Below are 19,762 nucleotides of genomic sequence, written 5' to 3' on the forward strand. Positions count from 1 at the left end.
GTTAAATTCCATAGTAAAAATTGTATTGTATATTATTGTATGTTACATTCAACTTTCAAGATTCCCTTTTACGAGATAAAATATTTTTTGAGGTTAGGTCATACATAACCTAAAATCTAAATTACTCTCTTTAAGAACATGTCTAAAATATGTAAAAGTCAAAGTTTAGTTACATTTGCAAAAAATGCGTAATAAATGTGACTTTAATGCTTAACATCAAACTAACCATTTGGCACAATTAATTTATAGAGAAAAAAAAACCGCATTATAAAAATAAATTAACCTCATAAACCATAAAGGACCTCAAAATGTAATTTAATGGCTTCGGCACACCTTTTAGATCAGGAAAATTTCTTGAAGTTGAAATTGGAATTCTTTTGCATTTGTCTAAATTACTCCTTCGCACTCTTCTTCTTTTTTTAAACATCACAACAAGTTCACTTTAGCTCAACCGAGTTTAGAGTGTGAGAATGAGATAAACATATGCAAAACGTATGAGGAAGAAAAGGATGTGAATTTTGATTTCATGAAATTTTCCTGATCTAAAAGGTGTGCCTGAGCTATAAATAATTGAATGACTCCGGCACACCTTTTAGATCAGGAAAATTTTATAAAATCGAAATTCACATCCCTTTTCTTTCTTAAAATTTAGTATATGTCTATCCTATTCTTTTGCACTCTTCTTTTTCTTTTGAACATCACACCAAATTAAATTTACTTCAGTTTAATTTGGAGTCAAAAGAATAGAATAGACATACGCAAATCTTTTGAAAAAGAAAGGGACGCGAATTTTAGTTTAGTTTAGATATAAGAAATCCATAAGTCCTCGTAAAAGCTAATAACTACCTATGTTTTGCCATTCTTTTCACAATACTTAAAAGTGCACGTTATAATGTAAATCCCACAGATTATACGAACAGAAAATAATAATTAAAAAACTATTTCCTTAATTTCTCAATTAAAGCAAGCAAGATCTGTTTAAACATAAGCGATTAATATTCTCTGATTGGATGGTTTTCAAGGTAAAATGTTGCTTTATCTTTCTCAATAAATCAACTTTCTTTGCTAAAAAAAAGTTGCAAATTCTTCCGAATTTATTCAGGTAAATTGAAGTAAAATAGTGAAGAGTACAAAACAAATAATACAAAAGATTAACACTTTCTGATAGAAATTGTACTTTGGAAGAGTCATTCAATTTCTATTTCACTCATTCATTACTTTTGCAAGATTTAGCGTTGAAATGAGAAATCACGTGGCATGAATGTGTTAGTTGTTTGCATAGGAATGCAATGGAGTATCTAATACTAAAATACTTAACATCTCACCTTCAAATTGACCACCATGAACATGAACATCGTATCCAATGATTCCACCTATTGCTCCAAGAGTTACAAAAATTCCCAGAATCCAGAGGCAGAAGGATGAAGATTTGCTTGATTTATCTACCCTTTTGCTCGTTGTTTTCTCTTGAGTATTCTGTACAAAACAAGGTGAAAATTTAGCACTTTCAAGTCGGCTCCACTCGATAGCTTATCACAAAAGCAATTTACAAAGCGCAACAACAAAAAATTGGGGGAAATGGACAAACCTTTTTCTGTGTCTTTTGCTGTTTCTTATTGGTTTTAGTTGCTGCCATTATTAACAATCTCTATTCTTTACAATTTTACAAAAAAGGCTAAAAAGAAGCAATTTCACACACAATCAATTTTTCCAGTACGATGATTTTGTAGTGAGAGCCCCTTGGTTTATTTAAAAGCCGGGGCAAATTAATGAGTTGATAAGAAAAATTTGTAGTCTTTTTTTTTTGCATACTGCCCTGAGCTTTTCAATCATTTTCAAAAGACCCAATTTTACCGAAAGCATGGAATACATTTGAGTGTTGCATTTGTTACATTTGATAAAGGAAAGTTTACAATCTTTTGATTACTTTCAATTTTTTATTGACTTATACTAAGATAAATGATATTTGTTTAAAACTGTGTGCAAACATTGATAGTACGATTAAAATGTTCATTAATTTCAATTAAATTATAACAGCAGCGCCACTAGCGGGAGAAAACAGAGCCCTCATGCGGAGAAAAGTCTATCTAATAGCTTTCAATTCGCCAGTAAAAATATTTTTCCTTTCAAAAAAGAAGCTATTCAGTTTTTTTTTTAGATAGAAATAATAAAATAAATGAATAAAATTAGTCCACAAAGCTATATATTCATTTTTCTGCATTTATTTATCGCAGAACAAATAAAAACAATCAAATATCAATGGGATATTTAAATATAATTCAGTGCCAAATGAGGTTATTGGTAAGCTTTCAGATAAACAAAAAAGTACAATTTTGTTTGTTTTTTGTATAAATTTGTAAAGAGACCATGATAAATAATGGATGATGATAAATAATAGATCTAAAGACCTGTCCAACAAATCTAAACTTTACCAAATCGGTTCAGAAATACGCTTTTCACACCCTTTTAAATCCTTGACCTTGAAAAAACACTTACAGTAGACTCTCACTCAATCTGCTCTTTTTCAATCGGAAAATTCATTTTCAATCGGTTTTGGAAAGCTCTCCTGGAATGCAACTTCTCCTTTTAACATCGCAAGTTCGTAAAACTACCGCTAGTGACGCTATAATCAAAATGAAGGCTTTTCAATTTTCTAAGTTAAATAACTCAAAAATTCCTTTGTGCATCAGGCTGAAATTTTAGTATGTTGTAGCCGCAGATTATACCTATCAAACAAAAAAATACTTAAGTCGATCCATAACCCCTGACCCGAGCTATAAGGGGTTAAAGTTCGAAAATTGACCGGTCTCTATCTCCGCTTCTAATTAATATTTTGACCTAAATTTTGGTGTTTTGGTTTCGTCTCGATGAGCACTTTCAGATGGAAGTTCAAAAAGTCACCACAGGTGGCGGTGCGATACCGTCAAAATTCATCAACATTCAAACTCATTTTTTCTCGAAAATTCCTTTGTGCAAATATGAGGGCATGATATGAGGGATCAAAGTTCACGAAATTCAAAACATCATATCTTCTGTGTTTTTTTTTGACCGAATTTGATGAGTGAGGGCGCACATTAAAGGTCTCACTAAACAGGACAAAATTCTTTTACCACCATTACACATAAAATTGGGAATTGTAAAGAATTTTATAAAATCTAATCTAATATAAAATATAAAAACAAAAATAAAATAAATACAAATATAAAATCGAATTTTATAAATTATAAAAAATTTTATAAAGGATTCAATTTTCACAAATTCTTTGCTGCCAGATGAAAAAATTGCACGAGAATAGGTCAAAAATGTAATTTACAATTGTTTGGAAATTGCCGAAAATCTTGTGCAAAAAAATGATTTCAGCATTTAAAAAAGTGGATGTGAATATATCACTGAAAATCCACTTCCTGTATTGTCATTTTGATGTTTTTTTAAGACAAAAATCAACAGAATCAGATGAGCACGGAATAAAATACCATCGATTCGCTGCACCTTACAAAAAATGGTACGAAAGCAAGGATCTTGATTCTCTTTTGTTATAAATGTGATGGATGGTGGATTACAAAGAAATTTAAACTTATGAGACATTAGAATTTATTTGTAGAAGATATGAAATAAAATAATAAATTTTGAGAGAAATTCTGTGGTTCATAAGTCATTCAAATACGTAATTTCTGGATAACGGTATATTTTACGAACATATGCTACTCAGGAGACTATTTTTGTAAAGGATTCAAGTCATCCCACGAATCCTTTTCATGGACTTGGAGGACATTTAGGAGTTTATGAAACAAATCTAAAAAATTAAGGGATAGGGATATGCGATGTTCCAGGAAAAATGTCCTTGAATCCTCCTCTACACATCCTTGATATTATCCTTTGATATCAACATCCTAGGATGTACCGTTATTGATTATAAACAACTTTTTTTCAAATATTTCGAAAAATTTCTTAAAGATTTTTTTCTTAAGATATCTCAGAAACTTGACGTGATGAACCACAAGTTTCTTCGGGAGAAATGTTCAGGACATAACAAGGAATAAGAAACTACTCATTATTTTCCATCCCATTTTTGGCTGTTGCAGTGTTATCGGTTAAATCGCCATCTTAATTTTTTTTAAGTCAATGTTGGACCATTTAAAGTCGAATAGTTTATGAGTTATCGACCTGTTCTGAAACTGATATTTAGTTTGGCTACCGGATTTGCTTTATGTTATAGCTTAGAGCTTAGACAACCGCGTGGACCTCTGTCAAAATGAATTTTTGACCTATTTGACCTTGGTTTGAGAAGTGAACTTAGGATAAGTTTCCCAATTTATTAATTTTAAAGCAAAATGGAGCACTGACGTAAATCCTAATCACTGTTTATATGATGTACGCCATGTTTAATAGCCATTTCGTGGAGCAAAATGGCTACCAAATAGAGCTTTCAAGGAGAAAATGGTTTAAGGCGATATAGGAAGTAGAATTCACTGGCTTTTTTCGGTTTCGAAAATGTCACTCATAACGAAATTTCTTAAATTCACTGAACTTATGAACACATTTTCCGATTTTGACTGGACACGAGTTTTAACGATCTCTTCTCTTTAGATTTAGAATTTTAGACTAAGCAATACTATTTTCGTTTTCTGAACACGTATTTTTTTCGTTCAGAATAGGAACTAGTTCTAGTCATAACGCTAACTCTCATAGGCATAAACTTGTTGACTAAACAAAGGTAATTGTGTGTAGAGGCTATTAATTTTAATTATTTTATTATTTTTCTTTTTAAATAATACAATTCACATATAGTACCTTTAATGTACTTAAATTTAATTGAGCATTATATATTTTCTACGGCTTTCTTTGATTAGCGAAACCTTTTCTACTGGTCTTTTAATACCTTTTATAGATAATTAATTTTTGGTGTGAACATTGGTAATCAATCAAGTGTAACGGCACAACACTGAAAAATGGGTGAAACTGGGAACATTTTGCTGATTTGACTGGTGTGAACAAATCAAAATTGTCCACGTTGATCGGGAGGAATATATCGGCCAATTCAGCAGTGATTAATTTTTCATTCTCACATAATCAACGTCTTTTCACCAATACACGCACGATCCGAAAAATCCACTTTCCTCGGTGATAAGAACGCATTTGGGGGAAACATCAAAGGTCAAGGAGCAATGAAAAATACATTCTCAATTATTGGGAATTATATGGGGAGAATTTTGTATGTGATAAAAGCATCAAAAAAAGAGAGGTATGATTTTCTCGCTTTTCTTTCCATTAAAGTTGCGCTTGCGAGAGATGGAAAGACATTAAGTAACAGTTTAATGAACTGATAAGGCTCTCAAGTCTCTCATATTACTTATTAATTCCCTTTTGCTTTTGATAGAGGAATATAATCTAGGATTCTCAAATTAATATTGCTTTTCTCCTTGATCCATTGGCCTTGACTTTGATGAGGTGCAATATATTTTGGAATTTTATTATAAAACTTTGAAAGGCAGTTGAGAGGCAGATGTGAGAGAGAAATCTCTCACAGAAATGACCATTCTTTCAATACTGAAATTGTGATTTTTTTTCTCTCTTTCTCTTTTTCTGTTAAAATGTGAAGTAGAAAGTTTTTTTTTAAAAGTCTTTCAACTCATGAAAATTTGTACTTTCTACACATACAATTGCAATTCTACTTTTTTTTTGGGAATGCATTTGTTAAACGTGTCATTTTCACACAAAAGGTTGCCTTTAGCAGCCGTGCGTTCTCGAAACAACACCTCTAACGAGGGGCCCCCGTACTCTCGTACAAAACTCAACGTACTGGAGTGACGCTATTTTTGCGTCGTGTAAACTTTTCCCACTACATATCATCAAATTTTCCGCCTATGAGTAACCAATTAAAAGTGAATTCAAGGTGATTTTGGTAGAAAAATCACTGAAACACTTTAATGAAGGAAAAAAAAAATCTATAGATTCTTTAGTTAAATGCGTTAGTTGTAGATGTTATTTTTTTTGCTCGTCTCAAAAACTGGGCAGGGAAGATGCTAAAAACTTCCAGCACAAATCTCTCTCATCAACTCCTTTTTGGTCACTTGGTACACTTACAAATCTAAATTCTTAGCAAATAGTTTAACACAAGTCAACACAGACTATTTTTGCTACACAATTCTCGATGGGCTATGCAAAGATTCAATAACAAAAAAAATAAGATTTTGAAGCGAAAACCGATCAATATTCTCTCAACACACACACGCTCCAGTCGTTTCCACGGGTGCGAAAGCCACTGACAGCCACGCTTCCACAGAAATCTCTCCAGTGGCAGCAATGGATGAGAAAAGCTTATGTGGATTCTGTTGGCGTGGAAGCCGACAGAGTCGAAATGGTTTATTATAAGATACCGCATGTGTTACCAATCGATAACGGCAAACTAAATTTGGAAGGCAAGGTAAAGTACCCTCGAGCCGGCAGGTTCCTCAACTCGGCCAGTTAAATTATTTAACCAATTTTTTAACGTTTTATAGTCAATTTCTATGATATTTTCACTGATTTACGTTATATATAATATAATAGACCATATAATGTTACATCGGTAAGTCCATATTGTAACAAATCTATGTAAATTGAATAAATAGTCCCATTGGCCGAGTTGAGAAACCGGCCGACTAGAGGGTACTTTACCTTATATCCGGTATTTAAAACAGGCCTGAGCTAAAATAAAAGCCGAAGTGAATTTGGTGGTGCCAGTTGGGAATTCTTTGAAATGCCGCGAAAATTCACGTAGAGAAAATGAGAGGTTTTTTTAATGTAAAAATTGTTTAATTCCTTAAAGTTAAGTAATTTTCACAAGAAAATCTTTTTAATAATTTATTTGAATACAGTTATTTGGATAAATTGTGAATAATTTTCGATATTACGACAAAAACATTGAGATGAAATTTTGAGCTAGAAGACACATATTCTTTTGAGCTGTCCCAAAATTCAGGATAAGTTTGAGAAAAACCCTTTTGTACAACACTATTTTGGTTAATAAGGAATGCAAAAGTACATATTACAAGAAGAGACACGACCTGCTAATAAGGATAAAATAGAGAAGAAAATATTTTGTCGCATTTCAGAGATTTTTGCAACTGCAGCGCCGCCAAACGTTTGTCAATTGAGTTATTTGTGTCTCTATCTATCTCTCGAGTTGAATTGCGCGCGACTTAGGAAGCTTGTCATTTGAAATGATATTTTCTTTAAATTTCTTCATATTTCCACAAGATTCAAGTGAAAGAGTGTTTAGTAAACAGCTATCCGTTTTCCGACAAAGATATCAAGAAGACAATTTATTTTTATGAGAGTTTTTCTTTCTATTATGTCTTTTTGGCGCAAAAATATTCATCATGGCACCGTGAATAAGCGGGATTAGTATTACCAGCACGGCTATCTGTAATTTCCATTAGAACTATCAACACAAAATTTCCGACACTACACGACTTTTAACGAGCACAGGTCTGATTTAAAAGAAGATCTAGCCCTACTATGACTAATAATTTATAATTATAATTAATTATAATTATTAGTCATAGTATAATTTATAATTTAAATAGTCTCACGAGTACAGACATCCTTTATAAAAATTAGAGATAAATCATTTAGAACAAACCTTAAGACTAAAACAACTTACTCTAATATTCAAGATACATAATAAAATTATTCACTCCAATCTAAATTTAAAAATAGAACCTCATCATAAAAACACTAGAAAATGTAATACAATAGCCATTTCCAAACCAGTTACAACAAAATATGGATTAAACTCAGTAACATTTTCTGCAGTATCACTATAATAAATTTCAAACGTGACTTCACTTAAACGATCATTTAAATATCACTAATCTTAAAATGTTAATTAACAATAATCTAAAACACTTATTAACTAACTTATTTTTCTCGATTTCTCATCCGCTACTATTTTTCCGAACTAGATACAAACTCAATTTATATTAGAATAACATTTATACATACAACATTTTCTCTAATCAGCATTTGTCGAAACTTCTTGTCTCGTTTGCGTGGCTTGTAATTTGCAGCAAAAATGTAATATTTCTCATTAAAACGTTCACAAACTCTTCCAAATATCCAAAGACAGTGCGAATAATGGAACATTAAATCATTTTAATTCAATATTTGTGAGAAAAAAAAAGTAAGAAAAAATCCCTGCCCATCTGTCATTATTTCAAAACAAAACAAGCCACACGGCGCACAAAATTTATTCAATAAATTTTATGAAATAAACGCTTTTAGGGATAGGGATAAGAGTTTTATTGATTAATTTAGTCAAATAAAGGCGCTTATTATCACCAGAGTAATTGAAATTGATATACAGTAGACTCTTCGATATCCAGCACTTCGATATCCGGGTGACAGCTGCCAAACACTGGCGGTTGATATATTCAAAATTATTTTCACTAAACATGAAGTTTGTCCAGAGTGAATTAAAGTATTATTAACATTGTATCGAAGTTTTTAATACATAATTGTGATAAAAAATGAAACATAAGCACACCATGAAGAAAATTCTCTTTTTCTTTGTCAGACAGAAAATAAATTCACACTGCACAAAATAGAAAAACCGTTGATCATTCAAAAAACCTAAATGTCATTTTGTCCCCCAGTCAGCCGGATATCGAAGAGTCTACTGTAATACATTTTTGAAAATTGTCGTAACTTCCAATATCTCCATACGTTGGAAGTTATGGCTTTATAAACGATGGAAGTTACGATAAAATTTTATTGTGTTTTTTCCAACATATATCTCAATAAGGTAAAGTACCCTGTAGTCGGCCGGTTTCTCAACTCGGCCAGTGGAACTATTTATTCAATTTACTTAGATTTGTTATAATATGGTCTTACCGATTTAGCATTATAAGGTCTATTATATTATATATAACGTAAATCAGTGAAAATTTCATAGAAATTGACTATAAAATGTTAAAAAATTGGTTAAATAATTCAACTGGCCGAGTTGAAAAACTATGGGAAAGTGGCCAGTTTTTAAAATATATTGCGGAGTCACGTTTACTGAGAAACATAGGAAAAATTTAGTCATTACGAAGCTTCCAATGGTATCAAGCATAGGGGTCTGCAATTTTTATTGCCCGTAGAATACCCATAAGTATTTACTTTAATAAAAGGATTTGATGGAAAAGGGGAATGTTGAATGTGTAATTTTGCCCCTAACATTCTCGATCTTGGGCACAGAGGGACAAGAATGAGGATATTCGGGATGCGGTTTTTTTCTGGCATAAAATTTGGAATTTCTTGAAAAAAGGAATTTTGCAAAAGCTTATCGTTGTCGCTCTTACTTTGACAGTCAAACGATCTACGCTTCATCCTTGACTCCACCTAAGATTTCATAGAAAGTGAAGTGACGAAACATCCCCACGTGTATTTTTGTTATTTAAAATGTTAAAAAATAGAGCATAATTTTTGTAACTTTTTCTTTGAAATATTTTCCAAAAATACTTTGTAAGCTAATGAGATAACAATTTTTTTTTCATTTATAATTAGTATAAAACACAAAGAGGAAACTGCAACATCAGAAACCTACTATTATTGATCAATTTTTAAAGAATTGTTTATAGAATCCAAGCAATAAAACTGAGGACATCCATAATTCTTATCAAGATAGATCTAAATGCTGCCCATGATTGCGCAGTGCATCTTTTCTTCTGAAAGAGTGTTGCTTGGAACCTTGTAAAAGTTTACCGTCTTTATTTACCCTAAAATCATTCTTAAAACATTTTAAAATGAATAAAAATATAGACATAGCTTTTGTGCCTTATTTCGGCCACCTTCATTCTCATAGTTGCTTGTCCTTCGTGAATTCTTCCAATATCTTTTTCACGTCATCTCGTTTGTCGTAGCTACATTTTTTTGTTATTCTTTTGCATTGTATAATCTCTAGAGTACGCAAAATCTAAAAGTTCATGGAAATCCGAGGAACAAAAAAGGTGGCCGAAATTGCAAGCTGACCGGAATTTGGCACACTTACCCTATTTCCATTTATTTTAATAATTGAAGAAAAATCTACCGTGTCTCAATCTCAAACTACCCTGTTCCTAACATCTCCGGTCTCCCATATTTATTTATAAAAAACTGTCGACATAAATTTCTATCTTCAGATTTTCTAAAATCAAATCCAGTTTTCTAAAATTAATGAACTTTTCTTCTAAATTCAATCCTATTTATTATAGATAGATATTGGGTTTTAGTAGCAGGATTTTTTAAAAATCAGTGAAATATATGATAAATATCTTCTTATCCGCTATAGAATTTATTTCATTATCATCATCATTTTCAACCACTTATCGCTATCGGGGCGCGACTTGGACTGATTTTAAAAATCATTATTATTATTATTTATCATCTCAATATGAAAAAAACATAAAAATGCTGCGCGAATAAAATATACTTTACGCGCTTCGTCGTAAAAATCAGCTTGCGCGCATTTCGTACGCAGATCCCTAATCAAGCATGGGCACTTTCCCCTAAAAATGTTATGTCCCGTTTTTCTTTTATTTACTTACCAAATTCAATTTTTTTGCACTAAACTTACTAAAGTATTTTAAAATTGATAAGAAACAGCAAAAAACATAAAAGTTCTCTTATTAAAGGAATAATTTTCAAGTGGTTAACCCCCTGATTTTGTGGAATGCTTTTTTTGAATTTGAAATTCAACCGTTACTCACCTGTTTGGCCTTGTTCTGCCCTTGATGCCGATTTTTGGCTGAATTCTCATCTTCTCTTGCCCAATTCGGTGCAACAGTCCTTAGGAAGTCATTCAGGGCCTTATTCCCTTTCATGGTGTTCCCTTGTTTGGACTCCCCTGTGGATTGAAGAAAATACCCTGGTAATGTGGATGATCAAAGGAAATTAGGAAGGATGCCTTACGAATGTAATTGAGGAGAGCTGTATGTTGCTGATGGAGCTTCTTGTGGTTCAATTCCCACAATTTCACACAGTTTGGCTCAGTCTTTAGACATTGCACGAGGGTGAAGTGATAGACACTGGGTGACTCACTAGAGAGGTTCTTGAAGAGAGTCAGGAAGATGTTTGATACATTCTTCGTGCTCTCGACGTAGAGTTTCTGCGAGAGAGAAAAAATTTAGGGATTTAGCGAGAGTAATTTCTTTGTAGAGAGGGAGATTTCTTACGGATATCATAAAGGCACTTTCAGGCAAAAGATTCCGATATGTTGACGGAATGGCATTCCGTGGTTTCATTAGGGTATCCATGAGGTTTAGATACTCCTGAAGAGTGAGTTTGAGGCTGCAATTAGGGAGAGATTCGGATTATCTGGGTTGACGAGTAGAAAAAAAATTAGTTACTAACGAGGAATTTTCCGGAGCCTTCTGAAGAATCCTGAAAATGTAATCTACTACGTATTTGGAGTAGTTTTTCATCTCAATCACAGGCACCATCATATTCTGCCAGACGTTGATGCCCACTTGGACATCCCGGAAGCCACCCTGACCCAGAGCCCAGAGCAAACTCAGTCCAATGGAGCTCTGGTTGAGGTAGGAATTGTGAAGGACGGCATTCTTGGCAAAGTTACTCTGGCAAACAACGGGATAGCGCAGGGCAATCAACTGAAGGATGATCTTGGTCCCCACAACAGGAAGGTTTTTATTGAGATCTACAGCCAAGGATGTGAGGGATTGATCGAAGAAGTACTGAACATTTGATGGTCCAGCACTCTCCAATTCAGCATGAATGAGCTTCTTAAGGGATTCAGGGATTACATTGGCTGGATAGAGGATAGGTTTGCACACAAAGACTGCGTCCACGTCAACATTGAGAGCCTCATTGAGGTAAGAGAGTATCTATATAATGTATCAAAAAAGGGAGAAAGTTCAACGTCATCAAAATTTGTAAAATCAAATCCCAACTCAACTGCCTTCAGCCACACAATGTGGCTATTCTTGAAGTTCGTCTTGAACACATCCAAATGGAACTTCAGATCATCTACGGAGAATTCCTGAAGAGCAGCTTCCAGATTCTTGAATTTCTTCTTAACGGGTTTCTTCTCTTTCTCCACATTTCCCGCCACTTTCACGGTCTGGGCTTTTTTGGCAGATTCCTGGGTGACTTTGCGATTCTCCTTATTGTCCTTCCGATTGTTCTGGCCTGCAATACCCCCCAAGAAGGCTCAATTGTTCAGGAGGTTCTTCCTAACCCAATCTCTCTCTCAAAATCACTACGCACCATCATTGATCTTCCGGACAACGGGAGTTTTTGTGGTTTCCTCGTGGAATTCCTTAAGTTGGGCATTCTTGGACTTTGCCTGAGACTTTTTGGACTTACCTACAACTTCCCACTGGAGAGACATGCTGCACTAAAACACGATGGGCAAACTAAAAACGCAAAATAAAAAAAGAGAACGGAGTGGAAAGTTGACCGATAAAATCACTAGCCGGGGATGATGACTCTGATGACATGTCATCTATTTGGGAAATTTTATGGGATTTTTTTCACCTGCTTCAATGATTGATCTCCGCATTTCTTCACTTTTCTTATGAATTTTGTTTAATTTTTGCACAATTTACTGCTTCATCTAAATGGTACTTACCTGGTAATCTGTGATGAAATTTCGATGGAAGCCATGGAAGCCAAATGACTTCTTTTATGAGAACCTTAAGAAAATCAGTTACTTTTCAAAAGTCATTTTGGGATATTTTCAAAACCTCGTGGCTATTCACAGGGCTATTCACAAAAGTCGCAGAGATGCCAATTTTGCAAGTTCAAGGTAAAAATAAATCGCTACTGATCTTTGAGAGACAAATTCTGAGATGGATTTGTGATTCAGTGAGAGAAACAGTGGAGAGTATCGTATCCGGATGAACCAAGTCGGAAGTCCTCTATGAGGAGCCAGACATTATGACCACCATCAGAGAGCACGCAAAATCAACTGACCTTGGATACATGCACCGAATGCCAGCGGAAAGGATGCCCAAAAAGCTAAAACATAGCCTGAGGGGACAAAATGAAAGGATTCCTCAGAAAACGATAAAAGGAAGTAGTGAACAGTGTCCTTAAAGAGCTGAGTGTGTTGAGATGATGGGAGATGGGAGTAGTCAAGACTTGAGAAGGTTAGTGAGAGAGACCCGGTCCCTAAAAGGGACGTTTACTTTAACCCTTTCTTTAAAGACGATTGGAACACCAGTGTCCCATAAAGAAAATAATTTTTCCTGACTACCTAAAGTTATTACTGCTCGAACTCAAAGAGAGAGCAGTTATGTAATCGTCTATTTTCCAACTTTTCGCTGTTCTGGAGCTTAAACGGTAAGAGATATCGACTTCCAGTCTTAGATGACCCCCAATAGAAACACAAAATCTCGACGTTTTTTTCCCTCCCCATCCCCTCTAAAACCATGTTTTTTCGGTTTTTCTCAAAATTGGCCCAAGCTTTTTCAATGATTTTCGGATATGTTTTAGAGGTACAGGTACACGTACAGTAGACTCTCACTCAATCGGCTCATTATCAATCGGGCGACAAATTTTGTTGACAATTTTCACGTTTAATTATGAAGCTAATTCGCTCAAATTTGCTGTAGATCCTCTTATTTTATCATGATTCTTTATAATTGAGCGCTTTTTGTGGAATTTACAAAGGCTTTGTCGCCCAAATCTATCGATAAACCGGATGACATTTTGCCCCATATTCCCGATTGAGAGAGAGTCTACTGTAGTCCAGGCGAACATTTCGCCCAAACATACTTATGAGCGGAAAATTCGCCATTTTGAATTATTGAAGGTTAAAGGTCAACTACTTTGGCGGGCCCATTTTTCAACCGATTTGGTTAAATTTGGATTTTTTGGAAAGGTATTGAAATTTCGAACCCGGCTGCATCAGCCTCCATCGGCAATTAACCGGTTAAGTACCGATTTTTTTTAATAATTTTACATCCGCAATAAGTTAAATACCCTTAAAACATGTTTTTTCGGTTTTTCTCAAAATTGGCCCAAGCTTTTTCAATGATTTTTAGATATGTTTTAGAGCTAGCGCAGGCGAACATTTCGCCCAAACATACGTATGAGCGGAAAATTCGCCATTTTGAATTATTGAAAGTCAAAGGTCAACCACTTGGCAATGCTCATTTTTCAACCTAGGTTAAATTTGGATTTTTTTTGGAGAGGTACAGCAGACTCTCTCAAATTCGGGCATTTGGGACCGATATGTCAGCCGAATTGGAGATAAATTCGGGCGTCAAATTAATTGAAATGCAACGATTTTTTATTCATCTGCATACACATTATTGAGTTTACATACTGTAAATTTCATGAAAATTCCTTGAAAATACAAAATCACATCAAAACTAAAACAAAACCATTGCAAATTTGAGGATATTTGTGTCATTTGATAATCATAATCAAACTTGAAAAATGTTAACAAACTTTTTTAGAATTTAACTGCCGCCCGAATTTAAAAGTAGCCCGATCTTAAGAGCCGAATAGCGAGAGTACTGTACTGAAAATCAGAAGGAGAGCAACTCCAAATGGTCAAGTCCAAGTGGTAGAGCACTTACTCTATGTTGCAAATGTCCCGGGTTTGAATCCCCTTTAGGTCACTAGGATTTTTTCTGACGTTAAAATTACATCCAGTATGCTTCACTGTACTTGATTACATGGGGCATGGGACTGATAACCCCATCCCTGTATAAGAGAAAAATATTTGATGTTCCGAGCTCCCCTTGCGGGAAGGCCTAAGTTTTTCTATGGAACGTTGTACCACCATTATTATATTTATTTTAACGTGGTCATAAACTATATGAAAAAACTAAATGTAGAATATGTAAATGGACTCTTAAGAAAACTAGAACTAGTGACCGAGAACTGAGAAGGAAAGTATTGAAGTGCGTTTAAACTATCCCTGGTATTTCTTTCCAGGATATGATTAGAATCATAAGGTAATCATGCAAAATTTTTAAATCATGCAGAATGATCCGCGCAAGAGAAAGCTATAGGTCTTTATTGTGTGGTAAACATCCAAATTGGTATTTTAAGCAAAACTTCATAGTTATTAATCGTATCGAGATATTTGTTACAATGCAATCATTTTATATTGCTGTTGTATCCTGTGTTGGAAGAATCTGCTAAGTCTCCTATGTGTAGACCACTCAGGAGCGCCTTCTCCATAGTGTGGATACTTTTTTCATGCTCCCAGAGTATTTTTTTGGGTACAAACGGTGCATTTTATTACGTTTTATCACAGTGAAAATGTCTTTCTAACATTCAGTTGTCCGCACCGGGCGAGACTCGAACTCACAACTTTGAGAGGCGATTCAGAGATCTCATCCGCCCATGACACAACGGTCTTGTCTATTGCGCTACTGAGATCCCCATTTGATAACTAAAAACGCTAAAAAAAAACATGCAAGATTGCTTTACGAATGTATTTTGAAAAAATTCAACGGATGTATTAAAATGGACGATAAAATTAATATAAAAACGAACTTTGAGCAACTTTCCGGTCAAAAGTTTTATATTTTTATTTCCCATGGTGATGTCTCAGTCTTGTATGAGTTCGTGTTGACTGAGAAAGTAAGGAATATGCAGTCGTGAACACAAAATCTTGAAAATGTCTAGAAAATGTCTTTTTCTAGACATTCAGATTTTTGCACCGAACGGGACTCGAACTCATAACTTTGAGAGTCGAGGCAGAGATCTCATCCGCCCAAGACCTAACGGTCGTGCCTATTGTGCCACTGAGATCCCCATTATAATTGTATTGAAGAAGTACAAGAGGCTTGCTTCAACGATTCTTCTTAACCCATTCAGTCAATGTACCAGAAATACTTGAGATAGAATGTTCAAATTTTGGGATTACTTTCTTACGGATTAATAGATGATTTTTTTTTAAAAGAATAAATGTTTACCTATTATGGGGGCGCGGGGAGCCTCTGTAAAACACACGTCTTAACGGTCACCGAATTTAAATTCTGTGCATTAATTCATTACAAACTCTATTGCTTTAGATAGAGTAACTATAGAAAACAAATTGGCAATCAGAATTCAAATCAGGAAAGAAGATGAAGGCCAATTTTAACAAATTCGACGGAATGTCGTATTTTGTGTTCGCCATTTTGAGCAAAAATTTTCCATGACTTTCCGCGAAGCGAGAAAAGAACAACAAAATGTATTCCCATCTCTGTCGGACTATTTTTCCCAAGTAATTGAAGGACCAAAGTTACTAAAAATCCATTCCCGACATCAATTCGGATAACAATTGCCCAGGAATAAATCATCTAAAATTGCTCAATTTGTGTATGATGTATAATACCATGGTAAGGAATGGGTTAAACTTACGACAATCAAGTGGTCAGCAATTCTAGCTAAAATTAACTAAAGTGCATTTCTTTACTGATCCTCCTAAATGTATTATTAAACTTAGCTTGTATAAAGTTAAACTGAACAAAAATTTGACCTATGTAGTAAAACAATATCATCTACTAGACTAAGATTATTATTTAAACTTTTTGTATTTAGTCAAGTGAGTCAAGCAATCAACACAGTCGTTTGCCATGGGATTTTTTGTCATATCGCGATGTGAATTTGTGTTTGAAAAGCGGCATACATGCGACCTATAGCGATGGCTAGCTATCAAATAGATAAGTTTTCCTAAACTGCCAACCACTTTCGCAGTTTTCTATGACTTTCCGGACTGAATAGAGGTGTCTAGTGAAGTGAAAAGCTGAAGATGAAAGTGAACAGTGATTTGCAAAATGAGCGCCGAGGAGCTGGAATCAATTCGGAGGAGTTTGCTGTATTCTGGAATGATGGGGCTGACAACTTGAGAGAAAAACGCTGGAGAGGTGAGATCCAGGGATTCCTTATAATGTAGAATGATCCCGTGACGATGGGTAATTTCAGAGAATTACTTCCTCCGCGATGGATATGAGAAGAAGTTCACTGTTCCGGATAGCTACTTGAGCCACAAGGAGCTCTATGAGAGAGCTGTGGATAGGATGGTACATCGTTTTCAGAAGTATAGAGAACTTAAGGGAACAAAACGTTATCCTGAGACTGACTTTTAGTACGTGAGACTTGAAGAGATGACCTTTGGGCTGGTTAATCTAATCTCTTCATACTTTGTTCCATTATTGTAGCGATAGCGTTAGATTATTGGACCAATCTGGAGTGACTTCTGCCTGGTCACCCTTCACCACTCACCTGTCCATGTTTGTGACCACAATCATGGGTCAGGGAACGCCAGAGCAGCAGAAGAAGTGGCTGGACAGGGCAGCTAATTGCAATATCGTTGGGACTTATGCTCAAACTGAACTTGGTCATGGAACCTTTGTCCGGGGATTAGAAACTACCGCTGAATATGATCCTCAGACTAAGGAATTTGTCCTCAATACACCCACGCTCAATGCATTTAAGTTCTGGCCAGGAGGAAGTGAGTGTATAATCCTCATTTCCATTATTTCTTTCTAATGCCTCTAGTTGGCTTATTTTAGTGGGATTGACAGCTAATTATGCCGCAGTCATCGCTCAATTGTACACCCAGGGCAAATGTCATGGAGTTCAGTCATTCATTGTCCAACTACGCGATGAAGAAACTCACATGCCACTTCCTGGCATCACTGTTGGTGAAATTGGTCCCAAACTCGGCATGAATGAAGTTAATCAAGGGTTCCTGGGAATGAAGAATGTTCGGATTCCACGGGAAAATATGCTAATGAGGAATGCTCAGGTCCTGGAGGACGGAACCTTTGTCAAGGCACCTGTTTCCGTCCTGACTTACGGGACAATGGTCTACGTGAGGGTACTTATTGTTCAGGATATTTCCAATAGCCTTGCCAAGGCAGCCACAATTGCAACGAGATATTCAGCTGTCCGAAGGCAGAGTCCCATAGATCCCAAGTAAGTCGCATCATTCCTGAATGTCTGCAATATCTACGAAAAAATTCTTTTTACAGCGACAAAGAACCTCAGATTCTGGATCATGTGACCCAGCAGAACAAAATCTTCCCTCTGATTGCCAAGAGTGTCATCTTTAAAATGAGTGGTAAAGTCCTTCTGGACATGTACCAGGTTGTCCTGCGGGATATCGATGAACAGAAGTTCGATGGTTTGGCTGATTTGCATGCTCTCTCATGCTGTCTCAAAGCCATCACTTCACAGGAGACCTCTACTGGGATTGAGGTTTGTCGTCTGGCTTGTGGAGGACATGGATACCTTCAGTGTTCAGGCTTCCCTGGGCTCTATGGAGTCGTAACAGCTGCTGCCACTTACGAAGGAGAGCATGTGATCCTCCTCCTTCAGACAGCTCGGTACCTCATGAAAGCCGTCCGGAATCCTGACATGTCTCCCACTGTTGCCTACTTAAAACGCTATCCGGACTCCCGGACACTTGGTCGATGGGATGGCAGTGCCCAGGGAATTGCGGAGGCCTTTGAAGCTATTGCTGCTGCTAAAACCCACACAGCTTTTAACAGTCTCTCCAGGAGGCTACGCGAAGGTCGAAAACCTGGCCAGGCATCCAATGAATCCTCCATCGAACTCGTTGCAGCTGCCGATGCCCATTGCCGCGCCTTCATCCTCCGAGCTGGCCAGGAATCCATGGAACGTGTAACCGGAACCGTTTCTCCAGCCCTGGCAGCTGTCCTAAAGGATCTGCTGGAGCTTTATGCAGTGGATGCTGCCCAGAAGTCTCTCGGTGACCTCCTGCGCTTCACAACCATCTCGCAGGCAGAAGTGGAGAGGCTCCAGGTGCGCCTGGAAGGTGTCTTGAGTCGCCTCAGGCCCAATGCTGTAGCCCTTGTGGACGGATTTGATTTCCCGGATGAGGTGCTTCGCTCAGCTCTTGGTGCCTTCGATGGCAATGTCTACGAACACATCTATGAGGATGCCATGAAGAGTCCTCTGAACCAGGAACCAGTCAATGCATCATTCCACAAGTACCTCAAACCATTCATGAAGAGTAATAGAGCCAAGCTGTAAAACTCTTTTAAAACACCTTTGTTAACTTAATTTTAGGAGAAATATTCCTGCGATTGTTGGTGAAGGATCCTTCGAAAGGATTGAAAATAAATTGAGGATTTTGTTTGACAACAACTGCAGTTTTTTTTTACTCCTTTAAGGACGATTGGAACACCGGTGTCCCATAAAGAAAATAATTTTTCATGGCTATCTAAAGTTATTTTTTTTTCTTATAATAATTACGTAATTCCGAAGTAGAGGGTTGAAGGAATCTAGGATATTTTTTGCAAGTCTTCAGCTATTTTCTATGTAGTCAAGTGTGCTAATCCGGGCGCTACGCTGTCTGGATCATTTATGACTAATCCACATAAAATAATATTTTTATTTTTATTTCCGTAATATGCACAACACACAATAATTTTTGTTTTGTAAACATGTTTTTGATATTTAAATGAGAGTGAGTGAGATCTAGATCTAGTCATCTCGCTCACTCTCATAGATAATTTTGAGAACATGTTTATAAACAAAAGTTATTGTGCGCTGGTCAATATAGTCACTACAATAACATAATATAACTATTCAAGTTTGAGAAAAAGCAAAAATAATATTTTTATCCATTAAAAAATGAGTGTAATCGACTCATTTCAATCTTGTGCCAGCTCGGTTCTTCACTAAAAATTTTCTAGCAGTGATATTTTCGCTAATGACAGTTGGTTGATTGAAAACATTTATTGTCTTTTTTCTCGTGAAAAAAGTATTTTAAATCCAAAGGTTTAATTAAAAGTGAATTAGCGAAAAGGCGACCCACTTAGTA

At 35.7% G+C, this 19,762-nt stretch overlaps 2 protein-coding genes across 2 annotated transcripts; one reads left to right on the forward strand and one right to left on the reverse strand.

Moving 5' to 3' along the window:
• Nucleotides 1–1,076: 1,076 nt before the first annotated feature.
• LOC129800381 (transmembrane protein 214-B-like) lies at nucleotides 1,077–12,479 on the reverse strand. Its single transcript, XM_055844722.1, has 7 exons — nucleotides 12,229–12,479; nucleotides 11,918–12,150; nucleotides 11,356–11,846; nucleotides 11,178–11,292; nucleotides 10,915–11,110; nucleotides 10,713–10,849; nucleotides 1,077–1,476 (listed from the first exon to the last, which is right to left on the reverse strand). Exons 1-7 carry the CDS (start codon nucleotides 12,350–12,352, stop codon nucleotides 1,267–1,269), a joined length of 1,506 nt encoding a protein of 501 aa, XP_055700697.1. The 5' UTR covers nucleotides 12,353–12,479; the 3' UTR covers nucleotides 1,077–1,266.
• Nucleotides 12,480–16,574: 4,095 nt separating this feature from the next.
• LOC129800378 (probable peroxisomal acyl-coenzyme A oxidase 1) lies at nucleotides 16,575–19,080 on the forward strand. The gene is made up of 5 exons (XM_055844718.1): nucleotides 16,575–16,835; nucleotides 16,894–17,056; nucleotides 17,130–17,422; nucleotides 17,484–17,889; nucleotides 17,946–19,080. The coding sequence occupies exons 1-5, from the start codon at nucleotides 16,721–16,723 to the stop codon at nucleotides 18,967–18,969; spliced, it is 2,001 nt and encodes a 666-aa protein (XP_055700693.1). The 5' UTR covers nucleotides 16,575–16,720; the 3' UTR covers nucleotides 18,970–19,080.
• The last annotated feature ends 682 nt before the right edge of the window (nucleotides 19,081–19,762 follow it).

The sequence above is a fragment of the Phlebotomus papatasi genome, chromosome 2 (assembly GCF_024763615.1).
Source record: "Phlebotomus papatasi isolate M1 chromosome 2, Ppap_2.1, whole genome shotgun sequence".
In the NCBI taxonomy this organism is placed as follows: domain Eukaryota; kingdom Metazoa; phylum Arthropoda; class Insecta; order Diptera; family Psychodidae; genus Phlebotomus; species Phlebotomus papatasi.

Excerpts from the sequence above, each read along its gene's own strand:
- LOC129800381 (XM_055844722.1), bottom strand. The coding sequence starts at position 12,352 with ATGTCTCTCCAGTGGGAAGTTGTAGGTAAGTCCAAAAAGTCTCAGGCA. Across the intron at positions 11,847-11,917 it reads ACATTGTGTGGCTGAAGGCA|ATACTCTCTTACCTCAATGA; the intron begins GTTGAGTTGGGA and ends TACATTATATAG. Across the intron at positions 11,293-11,355 it reads AAGGCTCCGGAAAATTCCTC|CCTCAAACTCACTCTTCAGG; the intron begins GTTAGTAACTAA and ends CCCTAATTGCAG.
- LOC129800378 (XM_055844718.1), top strand. The coding sequence starts at position 16,721 with ATGAAAGTGAACAGTGATTTGCAAAATGAGCGCCGAGGAGCTGGAATC. Across the intron at positions 17,423-17,483 it reads TAAGTTCTGGCCAGGAGGAA|TGGGATTGACAGCTAATTAT; the intron begins GTGAGTGTATAA and ends GGCTTATTTTAG. Across the intron at positions 17,890-17,945 it reads CAGAGTCCCATAGATCCCAA|CGACAAAGAACCTCAGATTC; the intron begins GTAAGTCGCATC and ends TTCTTTTTACAG.